This window comes from Pleurodeles waltl, chromosome 9, assembly GCF_031143425.1.
Source record: "Pleurodeles waltl isolate 20211129_DDA chromosome 9, aPleWal1.hap1.20221129, whole genome shotgun sequence".
Lineage (NCBI taxonomy): Eukaryota > Metazoa > Chordata > Amphibia > Caudata > Salamandridae > Pleurodeles > Pleurodeles waltl.
In genome coordinates, this window is record NC_090448.1 from 868,144,308 (window position 1) to 868,159,638 (window position 15,331).

Consider the following 15,331-nt stretch of genomic DNA (forward strand, 5'->3'; position numbering starts at 1 on the left):
GAGATTTACAGTCAGCAGGTCTAGAATAGGCGGAGGCCGTACTTCTTCTTGAGTATCAGAAAGTAGCAGGAATAGCAACCACTGCCTACTTGTGACATCCGGAATTTTGTTGGCTGTCTTGGCCAGGAGAGCCCTACCTTCCTCTTGGAGCAGAGATAAATTATCCTACGTCTGCCGTTCGAAGATTGGTAGGACAGGAGGACGTGACTGAAAAGGCAGGGCATAGAGCTTCCTTATGATCCGCAGTACCCATGCATCAGGCGTTATAGACTTCAAGTGGAGGAGATGATGGTGTATTCTCCCTCCAACTGGGCAAACATGGCCCTTGTAGGAAGCTGGCTTGGTGTGTGGTGGGTACCTAGGGTACTTACACCTTAAATCAAGTCCAGGTATCCCTTCTTAGTGCAGTGTAGGCAGTGGCTAAAAGCCAGGCTCTCTAGAGGTAGCTATGGCTGAGCAGCCAAGGCTTAAACCAAGAGGCATGCAAAGCTCATGCAATACCACTGTAGTCACATAGCACTTACACACATAAAAGAAACCACACAGTGTTACAAAATATAAAGGTATGTTATTTTAGTGACACAGTACCAAAATTACTAAAAAAATGCAGTACTCCCTTAGGAGGTAAGTAACCACAGTAAATATGTATACTAGTGATCAGAAATAGACATAGAAGAGGTTAGAAAACAGTGCAAAGGTAGATAACTAATAGTGACCCTAGGGGGAGCCCAAACCATATACTAAAAAAATTGAATGCGAACACAGGACCCCCACTTAGGTAAGTGGAATGTGTAGAGGGGAGCTGCGAGTACTGATAAACCACAGAGGGAAGTAACACAGTACACCCCAGCGAACAGGAAAGCAGGAGTAAAATACTGGAATTCCCCCAAACCATCTAAAAGGAAGGAAGAGAAGAAAAGAAGGCACCCAGAGAACTCTGCATGAAAACAGCAATGGATTCCTGGGGAAGAAGACCTGTGGAGAAAGGAGGACCAAGTCCAAAAGTGTCAGTGGAGTTCAGGAAGAGTACAAGCTACTACCCACCCAGCTGTACTTGCAGGAGTTGGTTGACTGTGAGGAAGAACAGGTCAACACTGCAGCCATGGAGCCAGAGAAGAGTTCCTGACAGTTGCAGAAGATATCCCACGCTGGAGTGAAGATTGCAGACGAGTGTCGGTGCAGGAATTCCACCAACAGGCCTTGGCAAAGGCAAACTGGTGGCTAGTGGGAAAGCAGAGCTGCTGGGGACCAGCAAGGCCCAGGAGGACTCAACCCAGGAGGGGGAGCCAGAGGGGACCCTCAGCGACACAGAGTCCACAGGAGCAAAGGCAGCACCCACAGAAGTCTCAAAGGGCGGGACACAGAAGTTGCAGAAGGAGCCCACGCAGCACTATAGAAAGGGATCCAACGCCGCAGGAAAACCACACAGAGAGCTGTGCATTGCAGGAAGGAGTGCTGGGGACTGGCGCTACATATCACCTGAAGATCCCTTGGAGGAGATGCCAACAAGCCTTTGCAGCTGCAAGAGACGTGGTACACGAGTTACTGTCCTGCATGGGAGGTCAAAAGCTTACCTCCACCAAAGTTGGACTGCTGGCAGAGAGGACCAAGAGGACTACTCCGGACCACTACCCGTGATGTAGGATCCAAGCAGCTCAGGATGAGAGGAGATCCACACAGCCAGTCATCGTTGCAGCAGGCACCTGCGGATGCACAGGAGTGACTCCTTCAGTCCAAAGGAGATTCCTTCTTCGTCTTGTGCAGGCTGAAGAGTTGCTGTCTTCTGAGGATGCACAGCTGGGAAAATGTTGCAAAGCTGGCAGGAGTTGTGGAAACAAAGTTGCAGAAGAGTCTTGTTCCTGGTTTCGTAGCGTTGTTGGTTCCTGGAGGGTCCAGTCGCATTTCCAGTGGCCAGAAGTCGAAGAGGCAGTTGCAGAGGAATCCTGCTGGGGTCTTGCAAGCTGAATTTGAGGACCCACCACAGAGAGAGGCTCTAAATAGCCCTAAAAGGGGGATTGGTCACCTAGCCAGGTAAACACCTATTAGGAGGGGGCTGTGACGTCACCTGCCTGGCCTGGCCACTCAGATGCTCCCAGAGTTCCCTGCCAACCTTGGAAACAAGATGGCAGAACCCAGGTACCCTCTAGAGGAACTCTGAGCACCACCCCTAGGGGGGTGTTGGACAGGGGAGTGGTCACTCCCCTTTCCATTGTCTAGTTTCGTGCCAGAGGAGGAACTGATGGTCCCTGAACCAGCGTGAACTGGTTTATGCACGGAGGGCACCAAATATGCCCTTAAAAGCATACCAGTAGCTTGGGGAGGCTACCCCTCCCAGCCAATTACACCTGTTTCCAAAGGGAGGGGGTGTTACCTCCCTCTCCAAGGGGGCAGAAACCACTCTGAGGGGGGCAGCAGCTTGGGCTGCCCGCAAAACCCTGTAAGACTAGTGTTCGCAATGCTGGGGGTCCTCTTAGGAGCCCCATAGTGCATGGAATCATACTTCCAATACGTGCAATAGTATTGGGGTATGTAGCGATATTGGGGGGTAGTAATTACACATGAATCTGTCGTCAGATATATGTACGTAATATTTATTTGATGTTAATAAGGGTTTGGGCTTTTGTAGTTCTTGCCTTCTCCTCTTTTCTTTCTTCTAGCTTTGTGGGATGCTGTTCTCCAGGATCGCACTTCTCATTCTTCTCTTTGGTTCCCTTCGTCTCACAGGTTCCCCGGGAAGCGCATGCGGAGAGACAGAGAGAGATAACGGTAAGAGATTTCTACTGCACTCTTTTTGTATCTTCCTCTCGTCTATCTCTTTCCTGCCTTTCCTTATTTTCTGCTTCACTCTTGTTTTCCTGGTGTCTTTTCTTTCCTTTGTTCCTCCTGAACTGTTTTGTCTTACTTCTTCACCCCCTTTTTTCTGCCACTGTGCCTGCTTTGGTCCGTTATACCTTCCTCTACTCTCCTTCCTACTTCTCTGATCTGTCTCCTTAGGGTGGGGTATCTCCTACTTCTATCTTCTTGCCTTTGTTCTTTTCCTGCTCCAGCAACCAGTCGGGAGCTTCTTGTTTTCTAGTCTGTGCTTTTATGTGCGCGGTGCCTTGGTGCTGATTCACACGATAGTGTTTATTTTGTGCTCAGAGCCTTGGTGCTGCTTCATACAATCGTGCTCCTTTGTATACCCCACCAAACCCTGCCCCCTCCAACTATAGGTACCCAGGTCTTTTCTCCTTAAGTCTCCCCTTCCTCCCCCCTTCCTTTGTCTCTACGCCCTCCTGCTCCTCAGGGCAGTGCCCACACACACCTGGAACTGCCACGCTTCTCCAGAAGCGTGGCGGGATGCAGCGCTCCGTCTCCCCGGGTTCCCGCGGTGCTCGGGACTCCGTCCGTGGTGTTTGGTTCTCGTCGCTCGTGAGGAATCCGCTCTCCAGTCCTCAGGCTCTTCTCGGTTCTCGGGCGCTCTCCTTGTCCTCTTTCCGGTCGTCTTCTTCTCCACCTCTTTTCTCGTTCGCCTCAGGTGCTTACGCCGACTCTTTTGACCTCCCGGCTTCCCGCATCAGAGATGTAGACAGCCAATCACGGGTTGGAAGCTGGGAAGGTCTGGAGCAGCGATGGCAGTGACAGCATAAGTCCAGTTCCCATGCGGGCGGACCTCACTCAGCCCGTCACATACACTTCCCCTAGAGAGCGGCCGTTCAGGACGCTCGGACGTCGGATATCGGGACAGGAAATCAGCGTTCGCAATTTGGTTCCCCGGGAGGTGTTGAACCTGAAAGGAAAAAGGCTGTAAGGAAAGAAACCATTGCAGGATACGGGAATTTGTGTCCTTGTTATGAGTGAGCCAGGTGAGAGGAGCATGATCGGTAACTAGGGTAAACGACCTGCCAGACAGGTAGTACCGAAGGGATTCTATGGCCCATTTTATTGCCAAGCATTCCTTTTCGATAGTGGGATAGTGTCTTTCCCTCGGGAGGAGCTTTCTGCTGATGTATAAAATGGGATGTTGCATCCCATCTTCCTGTGTCTGGGACAGTACCGCCCCAAGAACCACATCGGAGGCGTCAGTTTGTAAAATGAAAGGCTTATGGAAGTCCGGGTAAACATAACACCGGACCCGAGGTGAGTGTGGACCTTAGTCGGTCAAAGCTTTTTTGTTCAGACACAGTGGGAGGGGAAAGAATATTGGGACAAGTTTTCTGTAACAGATTAGTAAGAGGTTCTGCTATAGTAGAAAACTGTGGAATAAACCGACGATAATAGCCTATTAATCTTAAGAAGGCTCTGATATCTTTTTTCTTCTTAGGGAACGGTATGTTCTTGATGGCCTCTATTTTCTCCACCTGTGGGCTAACCTGGCCTTCCCCCACTACATAGCCCAAATATTTGATGCTGGTTTGTCCTAATCAACATTTCTCTGGATTTGCTGTTAACTGAGCTGTTCGTAAGGCCCATGAACGTCGTCTAAATGTGCCATATGGTCACCCCATGTCTTACTGTATATGACAATATCATCAAGATATGCCGTTACATACTGACGATAAGGCCCGTAAGATACTATCCATGAGTCTCTGGAAGGTGGCAGGTGCCCGTGAAGTCCAAAGGTAGGATAGTGAATTGGTAAAGTCCTGAAGGGGTGGCAAAAGCTGTTTTTTCTTTGTCCTCTGTTCTCATGGGTATTAGCCAATAACCCTTTGTGAGGTCGAGGGAAGATAGGTACCTGGCTTGGCCTAATCTCTCAATAAGCTCATCAATACGTGGCATGGGGTAGGCCTCAAAGTGGGTTAGGTCATTGACCTGTCTATAATCTACACAAAACTGGGTACTCACGTCCGGTTTGGGGACTAGTACAACCGGCGAGCACCAGGGACTGGCTGACGGCTCAATAATACCAGCTGTCAACATGGACTGGACTTCCTGTTCTATAATTGCCTTCTTAGCTTCCGGAATGCGATATGGTCTCTGCCGGAAGACCTTATCTACATTGAGCCGAATGTTGTGTTGCACTAGATCTGTTCTACCAGGCCACTTAGAGAAGACATCTTGGTTTTTATCTATCAGTTGGGTGAGTTGTTTACAACAGGGTTCTGTTAGTGCGGGATTTATCCATGGTCGTGGCGTATCATAAAGGTTTTGGGTGGAGAGGGAGGGGTACGGGATTTCGTCTGTAGTATCATGTGCAATGTACCGGACAGGCTGCCCACTGGAGGGCTCTTGCCATTTTTTTAGGAGATTAATATGGTAAATCTGTTACCTTCCGTTTCCTTGGGGAATGGCCAGTTTATAAGTGATGGGATTAATTTGTGCAATAACGTCATATGGTCCCTGCCATCGAGCTAACAGTTTGTTTTCACTACTAGGGAGTAGGACCAACGCCTTGTCTCCTACTGTCAAACTAGGAACTACGCTTCTAGCGTCATACACCTGCTTCTGTTTTGTCTGGGATTCTCGTAAAGCGGTGTGGGCTTCTTCCCACACTGTATGAAGTCTGTCTCGCAAGTCTCGTGTATACAATAAGAGATCTTTTACTTCTTCCTCTGTTTCTTCCCGTTGTTCAGCAAACATGTCGAGTAGTGTACGAGGCTGTCTACCAAACAACAACTCGAAGGGGCTATGTCCCAGGGAGGTCTGGACATGGGTACGTATTGCGTATAATACAAGAGGCGATTTCCTCTCCCAATCCTTGCCGGCCTCAGATTTGCTTTTTCTGAGGAGTGATTTAATTGTCCTGTTGTACCTCTCTACTAACCTGTCTGTTTGTGGGTGATAAACAGACGTCCCGATTTGTTTAACCCCGAGTGAGCGACTCACCTCTGTCATGAGTCTGGACATGAAGGGGGCCCTTTGGTCTGTGAGTATTTCTTTGGGGAAACCTACCCTGGAAAATAACTCTATCATTGCTTGTTCAATGGCTTTGGTGTGCATGCTGGGTATGGGAATTGCTTCCGGATACCGGGTGGCATAGTCCACCAATACTAACACATATTGACGCCCCCTGACTGAGGGTGTGAGAGGCCCAATAATATCCATCCCAACCCTGGAAAACGGGGTGTCTATAATTGGAAGGGGTTGGAGGGGAACGGGTCTATGTGGAGAGGGGTTATACAGTTGGCATTTTGGACACTCCGAACAATGTTTACGGATCTCCCCGAATACCCCAGGCCAATAGAAGCATCTGAGCACTGCTTCCTCCGTCTTCTCTCTTCCCAGATGCTCTTCCCCGTTGTCTCCATGGGCTAGGTGCAACACTTGCTGCCGGTGACTCCTAGGTACGACTAATTGTAAGTCTTTTCCTCCCGTTGTAGTGGGTCTCCTATATAGTAGGTTTTTTTGGATCAGGAATCTGGGACCTACCCCCTGTTCCTCTGGAGACAATGCTTGGTGCCATGCGTATTTCAAAGAGGGGTCCTCGTGTTGATTCTGCCGAAAGTCTCCTGTAACAGTGCAGACTCTACTGGCCGTCTCTGGTCTGTCCCCCGGTAGAACGGTCTGTGCATAGTAATGTTGCTGTTCTCGTTTCTGTTTTCTACTGAGGAGAACCCGGGCTTTTTTGGGTTCCTCCATTTCTGATCCAACGGGTACTTCCTCCCACCAGGTTCTCAAGGTATGTTCCTGTCCTGCTTTAGCTAGGAGAGAGGGGAAGTCCTCATAATCAGTTCTGAGGATTATATCCTCGCCTAGTTGGGAAAGTACCCCCACCCGTAATGTCTCGTTTTTATTTCTCCAATTCAACCGTATGGTAGCCACTGGGTAATACCGTTGATCGCCATGTACGCATGCAATTAAGACCTGGGTTTGTGGATCCTCTTGACCGGGTAGTACTAGAGCTTGCCGGATTACACTCTGGCTACACCCTGAGTCTATTAATGCTAGTCTTTCAACCTCATTGATGAAGATAGAAAGGGTGTACTTAGGTTTCTCCCCTCCAGACCAGAAAACCCTCCCTCTCGTCAATCCAATCTCCATGGGTTCCTCGGTATCCTTTCTGTGTGGGCAATGTCTGGCGATATGACCCCATTCCGAACAGTGATAGCACTGGGGACCCGTGCCTGGATAGCCGGGAGCCGACGTAGCTACTGGTTGAGAACGTTCTGGACCATGTATCAGTACCTGTCGATGGGTGCTGCTTTTGGTTATGGTGGGTCGAACAGGTGGGGAAGGTGGTGGTCTGCTAGCCGTAGCACGGAAGTCCGGGCCTCTATGATAGGCACATGCAAGGTCTACAGCTGTTTCGTTAGTCAGTCCAGGATGCTGTCTGACCCAGTTCTGTGTTGTAGAAGGCAATGCGTCTAGGTACTGTTCCAGGACTATAGTATCAAATATTTCTTTCCTGTTTTTTTCTGTTGGGTGCAGCCATCTCCCCGCTGCATGCTGGACTCTGTAGTACAAGGTACGAGGGTTCTCCTGATGTTGCCCCTTCACTTGGCGGAACCTTGTGCGGTAATTTTCACTATCCAGCCCAACTCGTTCCAATATGGTTTTCTTGACTTCTCTGTAAGGTAAAGTGCCACCGGGATTGATAGCTTGGTAAGTGGCCTGCAAATGGCCTGTGAGTAGTGGGGGCTATATACTGGCCCCATTTCTCCTCTGGACAGTTTGCCATGCTGGCAACTCTTTCAAAATTCGTGAAGAAATAGTCTGGGTCCTCCTGTTCCTGATAGCGCTGCAATACACTACTTGGCACATTTGGGTGTACCTTTGTATGTGCGATGTATGTGCGATGGTGTCTGTAAGCTTCCCCAGTGCTGTTTCGTGTACCAGGTGGTTTGCCATAACTGTCGTCTGACTCTTCAGAGCTGTCTGTAAGGCCTCACGTTCTTCTTTGGCTTCTTTCATCTGTTGCTCCCATACCAGCTGGAGGTGTCGCTGTCCCTCAGCCAGCTGAGCTATCATGTCTGCCATAGTTGTCTTCTCCTCCATGGTGGTGGTCCTCAAAATCCCACTTCTGACACCACTTGTAGTGATATTGGCAGGTAGTAATTACACATGAATCGGTCGTCAGATATATGTACGTAATATTTATTTGATGTTAATAAGGGTTTGGGCTTTTGTAGTTCTTGTCTTCTCCTCTTTTCTTTCTTCTAGCTTTGTGGGATGCTGTTCTCCAGGATCGCACTTCTCATTCTTCTCTTTGGTTCCCTTCATCTCACAGGTTCCCCGGGAAGCGCATACGGAGAGACAGAGAGAGATAACGGTAAGAGATTTCTACTGCAGACTTTTTGTATCTTCCTCTCTTCTATCTCTTTCCTGCCTTTCCTTATTTTCTGTTTCACTCTTGTTTACCTGGTGTCTTTTCTTTCCTTTGTTCCTCCTGAACTGTTTTGTCTTACTTCTTCACCCCCCCTTCTCTGCCACAGTGCCTTCTTTGGTCTGTTATACCTTCCTCTACTCTCCTTCCTACTTCTCTGATCTGTCTCCTTAGGGTGGGGTATCTCCTACTTCTGTCTTCTTGCCCTTGTTCTTTTCTTGCTCCAGCAACCAGTCGGGAGCTTCTTGTTTTCTAGTCTCTGTGGTTTTCTGTGTGCGGTGTTATGGTGCTGATTCACACAATAGTATTTATTTTATTTTGTGCTCAGTGCCTTGGTGCTGCTTCATACAATCGTGCTCCTTTGTATACCCCACCAAACCGCCCCCCCTACAACTATAGGTACCCAGGTCTTTTCTCCTTAAGTCTCCCCTTCCTCCCCCCTCCCGCTCCTTAGGGCAGTGCTCACACACACCTGGAACTGCCACGCTTCTCCAGAAGAGTGTCGGGATGCAGCGCTCCGTCTCCCCGGGTTCCCGCAGTGCTCGGGACTCCGTCCGTAGTGTTTGGTTCTCGTCGCTCGTGAGGAATCCGCTCTCCAGTCCTCAGGCTCTTCTCGGTTCTCGGGCTCTCCTCGTCCTCTTTCCGGTCATCTTCTTCTCCGCCTCCTTTCACGTTCGCCTCAGGTGCTTACTCAGACTCTTTTGAGGTCTGGAGCAGCGATGGCAGCGACAGCACAAGTCCGGTTCCCTTGCGGGCGGACCTCACTCAGCCCGTCACAGGGTATGATTCCAACATGTTTGACACCAAACTAGCCCAGGTTCGGAGTTACCATTATGTAGCTGGATATAGGTAGTGACCTATGTCCAGTGCACAACCAAAATGTCGTCCCTGCACTCACAAAGTCCAGGAAAATGGGTCTGGAGTTTGTGGGGCACCTCTGCTAGTGCTATGGGGAGGGGGGTGTAGTAGACGACTTCTGGCCTGTAGACCCACTAAGTCTGAAGACACCACATCCTCGCAAACCCTGAGTTGGCTGCGTAGGAGTGATGTGGTGCCACGACCCTTCCGTAGCCACGAAAGGTGAGAAAGGCAGTCAGTGGACAAGGGGTTGCCGAGAGACCCAAGGACTTGGTTGTAGCCTGAGAGTCCTTAAAGTGCTCCAGTGCTGAGTCTGCATTCTCCCTGAACAACCGAATACAATTGAAGGCCATGTCCATCAGATTTGCTTGGACATCCGACGAGAAACTAGATATCCTCAGCCAGGCGTGGCACCTTAAGGCCACCGTCAATGCAACGGCTCTGCCCAGCAAGTCAGTCATGTCTAAACCACAATGGATGGTGAGCTTAGCTACGTCTCTCTCATCTTTCTCTGCTTGGGAGAGTATGGCCCGGCATCCTCCCAGACCTGAGGCAGCACTTGTGCAACTGTATCCCAAATCGTGCGCAAGAAACAACTGAATAGGCCTGAGGTGTTCACCGACCTCAGTGCCAGGCTGGTGGAAGAAAACAACTGCTTCCCAAGATGATTGCACCTTGGGAAGTAGAGGCTTGGACAACCCAACTCTCTGGGGTGCGGTACTGGGTGAGAAAGCTAAGTTTTCCCGGAGCTTGGAGATGGCGGTGGGCAATCGTCATATTCACGGGAGCCCTTGTGCCAGGCTTGGACCATGTGCCTAGAAGGATGTCTATAAGTGCTTCATTGAAGGGCACGAGCGGTTCAGATGAGGAAGCCCGGGGTTGAAGCATCTCTGTCAAGATGTTTGTCTTGACCAGCACTGAGGACAGTTCAAGGTCAAGGATCTCTGCTGCCCTGTGCACCACCATTGCATATGATGCTCCCTCCTCCATAGCCACAGTGGGTGGAGAGCGAAAACCAGTATGTGGTGAGGTATCCAGACCACTGGCCTCTCCTAGCTCCTCATACCAATCCATAGGTGCTTCCAGCTGGCTTTCTAAAGGGTCTAGTGACCCCACCCACTCTTCACTCATGCCTAGGTGTGAAAAATTCTGTTCAGGCAATGATCTGGCACATGTAGGCACAGTTGGCGCCGGAGTCGGCATTGAGCAATGCTGTTCCGGCTCTGGATCATCTAAGATGAGAATGGGGCTGGCACAAGTGGCATCGGGCCAGCGCCAGAGAAGGTTGCATGGGAACGACGGGTGCCAGTCCGGACTCGGATCCCTGAACCTCTGCCAGCATGGAGGCCGAAGCCACTGGTGTGGATCCGGTCAAAGTCTCCCCAACCCTGTGGGTCCCGAAGGCATGCCAGAGGGGTCAGCCCGCTTATATACGCAGTACATGGCTTCGTACAACTCTCTAATCTAATCTGAGTGGATGTCGATCTGGCTCCCGGAAAGGTTGGGAGGTGCGGAGTCGAACTGGCAGACGGCTTTGCAGACCTGTGCTGGGAACGCCGATGTTCCCCACTCATCAGGCGACGGAGGAGGTGAAGAAGAAGTCCCCTTGGACTTTTCCTTTTTCTTGTGCCTCTTTCTTGAGTGTCCCGGGGACCTTGAATGGGAAGAAGAAGACTTGGGACTCCAAGATCTGTCCTGCAACCTCCTTCTCAACTGGGACCAAGATCTTCTCAGAGTTGCGCGCACCAGGGTTGCCGATTGCTGAGCCGCAAGCAGCTTTACAGACTGCTCCTTCAAAGCCTTCAGCACCATGACCCCGCAGTCCGACCACGACTTGGGAGTCATGGTCATGCTAGAGGCACCACAGGCAAGCGAGATCGGGGTCAGAGACAGACATGGTGCAGTGACAGGCGCCATACACTTTAAATCCAAGCTTCTTCAACGACATTCCTCAACACACTCCACAAAAATCTTGACAAAAGGTTGAAAAAAGACCAGTCAAAAATCAACTGAGGGGTAGCTCTCTTCGGATCTGAGCTAACTGGCGTGGAATGAAAAGAAATGAAGCCTGCGTCCCTAAGTGGCGCCTATATAGGTGACCGCAATGTCACATTCATCGCCAACAATGCCACATGGAGCAGAATGAGCCACCCAACAGCGCACACAAGGAGTATTGCTCAGCAAAAGTTTCCAGATCCAGCCTGATGCCTTGGGAATATCAAAGGTATGGAATCTGCAGCTAGACGTTGCTATCAGATATGTTTGGTAGCAAGTGGCTGGCTCTGCTGTTCACGGTTGTTCTGGGCACTCGGTCCAGTCATAATGCAGAGCTGCTAGATTTGTCCATTACAGCAGCAAAAAGACCTTGTACATAGGCTTTGATATCTTTGCCCTCTGTTCCCTTGAGCATCATTTTAGTCCTCACATTATTTGTTCTTGAGCGATTTTCGAAGTTCTCCTGCTTCTCCTGCTAAATAATGCATAGCTCTTCCAATACAAGCACACAAGCTTTGTACTGTACCATATTGACTGTTTCATCTGTATTCTCCTCCAATGTTACTTTCTCACACAGATCTATCACATCTTTTCTGATGTCCTTGTTTAGCAGCTGCAGATGTTTTCACTGATGCTATTTCCTCTAAGACGGCCATGGAGAGGTGCTTCACAAAACTACTGGTGCCATGGCCTTCATTTTCACCCTCTGGCACAAGGTCCCCTCCTTTACCACTGCCAGAATTCTGTTCTCTTGCTTCCTGACATTTTAACATTCTGCACTGTGTCATTAAAGTTCTGGTTGAGCTTTGCAATTGCCATGTTGAGGGATTTACTCAGAGTTGTGCAGTTCAGTTTTTTCTCCCCTTTGCAATCGCACATTTCAAGTTCCATAGTTTATTCACCTCACAGTGCCTATGTGTTTGGAATTTCTAATTGTTCGTCAGGAAAGAAGATCACCTCTATATCACCTACTCTTAATGTGTGCATTCTGTCTTGCTACCCCTTGTTTAGTGTCTCTAATTAGAGGATAGTATTGGGCCTCCTATATTTAATATGATGCTTTCAGGTTTGCTTCCTTGCCTTGAAACCTCTCCTGCCTGGATACATTATGACACCAACGTCCATAACTGTGTTTTAAGTGAGTCTGTTTTGCACTGTACTATTATGACCCACAGAGTTCTTTTGTGAGGTTTATAATAGCAGGAGATAACCCACTATGTGTTCTATATATGCTGGTTTCCTTGATGTTATGTGAGTTTTGGATAGATTCACTGTGCATGCTGTGGTCTCATCTTCAATTAGTGCTGGTGTTTTCGCTGCAGGCCTTAGGAGCACCCAGTTGCCCTGCTCCACTTCCCTATCATAGCCTAACTGCAATATGGAAAAATGTGTGGATAAGGCCCTTCTTCCCATTCTTACTGCCAGTGAAGCTCCAGAGTCTCTCCACTATGGGAGTCTTCTTTCTCTCAGCTGTCACCACTTATTGAACTATCTGCCCTTTCTCTGTGGGTCCCCCACTCCAGCAAGGATGTGTCAGGGTACATGTTCCTATTTCAACTATGGCCTGTGTGTTATTTGAATGCTGGTCCATCCTTGTCCAGGCCACTTGGCTGATGCGGCCTCCTTAGCCACACAGAGTTGCTCTAATTTTGGAAGTGTTTTTTTCACATTGGTGTTCCAGCGGCACCATCAGGGCTGAAGCCATAGCTTTCTTTCTCAGAGGTAGGCATCTGGCGCAGAACGCTGATCTACACATCCAATGCCATTGCAACCAAGTCATACCACTAGTTCTCTTGTAAACACTCTGCTTCATCTGGAAAAGAGTAAGAGGCTTTGTTGCTGACTACTTGAAAGATTGATTACTAACCTGTAGCAGTTTTGCATTTCCTTTCAGATCACAAAACTCTGATGTAAATTGAAATGTGCAAAGTTTGTTGCATGAATGGCCAAGGTGGCTAGTATCCAACAGTGGAATGGTATTTCTTCAACTCTTTGGCACATCACTTCTCTCTATTGTTTTAAACAGAAGCTGGGATTGCACTTACTAACCAAGGACAAGTAGGCTGGCACTGCAAACGCTGATCTAATCTTCCCGATGTATGTTTTAGCATTTGACTGACATGTTTTGTCAGAGTTGGTTTTGTAATGTTATACTTTTGCTTCAAAGCTGAACATTTCGACAATGCAGAGTCTGCACTATGAGTCACCATGATTAAGTTGGCAATCAGTCATCATCATTATGTAGCTTTATTTCTTAAATTATATCTTCATATTTTTATTTTACAAGAGCAGGCCGCTCATGGAAGACAGAACAGAGAGCCAGAACTGCATAAAACTAAACTGAATCAGAGTGAGCACCAACATTTGTACATGCGCTGGTGCAAGTCTCAGAGTGGGGCGAGAGAAGGAACTGGACAACTTTAACAATAAATATATCTAATGTTTTCCTTTAATTAGCTCAATCTCTGAAGTTACTTTGGCAAAGCTGCATGACAGTATTATTATTCCTAACACCCAGCTAAATCTTATTAAATACTTCCTCATATTTCCCAACCTTTTTCAAGAAAGAATTCTGTATGATTTATCATTGAACTTTTACCACATCTTATTCCATAGGTATTGATGCACATTTCCTGTAACAGATTCATAGTATAGTTTGGATAAACATCTTAGAATGTACTTTGCTCTTGTATGAGGGAACAAAGTGCATGCCAAGGTGTCAAGAAGACTATAACATGATATGCAGAGGCCTCAAAATATAACTGGTCCATCAATTAACCTCTGTCCCACTGTTGAAAGGCAAATGCATTTTATACCCAAAGATGATAGCACACAGCAAATTATACCAAGGTTATCTTTATACTCATTTTGTCTTTGCTAAAATGCAGCCCCTTTGTACCACCTGTGAAGCTGGTTTTGCTGATATAAACAACTGCTGAATGGGAACTGCTAGAAGACAGCCACTGCCACATTGTACATGGGTCACCAAACAGAAATTATTTGCGAATTTGTATTGTTCAATATAAACAAATTTTTGATGATCATATGCCAAATATTTATGTCCACCAGCTGCTTGAAAATTACAACAAATGGGGATACCTCATCAGAATTTGTTGCATGATCCTATGCATGATCTGTACAACCAGAACTCAAACACAATTGGAAACATTCAGATGTTTACAAACTAGTGCTGTCTGAGGCCCTTGCAATGCTAAATCTACCAAACTGGCAGACTCTAGACATCAGAGAGACAAACTGTCAAGCGAACATTAGGATAATTCCAATTTAAGGTTGAAACCTATTAACATTGCATTAAACAGTGATAAAAGAACTATCTTCAAGTGGCACAAATTACTATGCTTACCAGGGGAAAACCTAATTTCGGAAATAACATCCTTTCTGTGATGAAATGAGACCAAATCTTCAAGGGTATCAGCATTCACTATCAAGAAACTTCCGTCGTTCAGCCCCACTGCCAAAGCCTTACCATCCGGAGAAAAAGCACAACATCGGCCACCTAAAAACGAACAAAGCACACACTTAAAGAAACACATATTAAACTGGTAATATTTCAGAGGGTTCTGAAGACATGTTTGTTTGGAGTCTCCACTCGATTTTAATGTGCAGGTGCCCTGTTCTGAATTCACGGTGCAAAGGCTCTTGCAAGTTTGGAAGAACCAGCATGCTCTTCTGAATCCTCACCTGGCTGAGGCTGTGCCTCTATCTGCCTCTCCTATTACAAGGCACCCTTGATGTTGTGGTCGCTGGAGACCCATCTTGCTCAAAGAATTCTAGAACGAGGACTGTTCCATCATTAGATAAACAGGTTCCTGATATTGTTACAAAAAAGGAGAGGGGCGCACGATTTGTTTTTAAAAAAAGAAAGGAGAAAAGAGTCCAGGAGGAACTTTCCTGAGGGGTGTGTTGTTTCTACCATTACCTTTATACCTACCTACTTGTTTGGGATGAGACTTTGGTTTTTTGTATGTCTTTCCCTTGAAATGTATTTCTAAGGCTTTCATAAGGGGAAAGAGTAATATATTTTGGGCATTGAATTCACAAAAGATTAGTATCATCTGCAGAGTTTCCCAGGGCTCAAAGTGTCATCTTCAGCCTCTACATGAAACAATTTGGTGCTGTACCCACAGCTAAAAGCATCAAGATTCACAAATACGTCAATGATACACAACTCTAATTGAAAGTCACCTTGACTTCAGACATCCAACACCTCAG

General features: G+C 47.7%; 1 protein-coding gene across 1 annotated transcript in view; it reads right to left on the reverse strand.

The window, feature by feature from the left end:
* EML5 (EMAP like 5) overlaps positions 1–15,331 on the reverse strand; it is a 1,994,219-nt gene that overhangs the window by 693,852 nt on the left and 1,285,036 nt on the right. Inside the window, exon 22 of the mRNA XM_069208148.1 lies at positions 14,463–14,615. Within this exon, the coding sequence (XP_069064249.1) occupies positions 14,463–14,615 (153 nt within the window). The remainder of the gene's footprint in view (positions 1–14,462; positions 14,616–15,331) is intronic.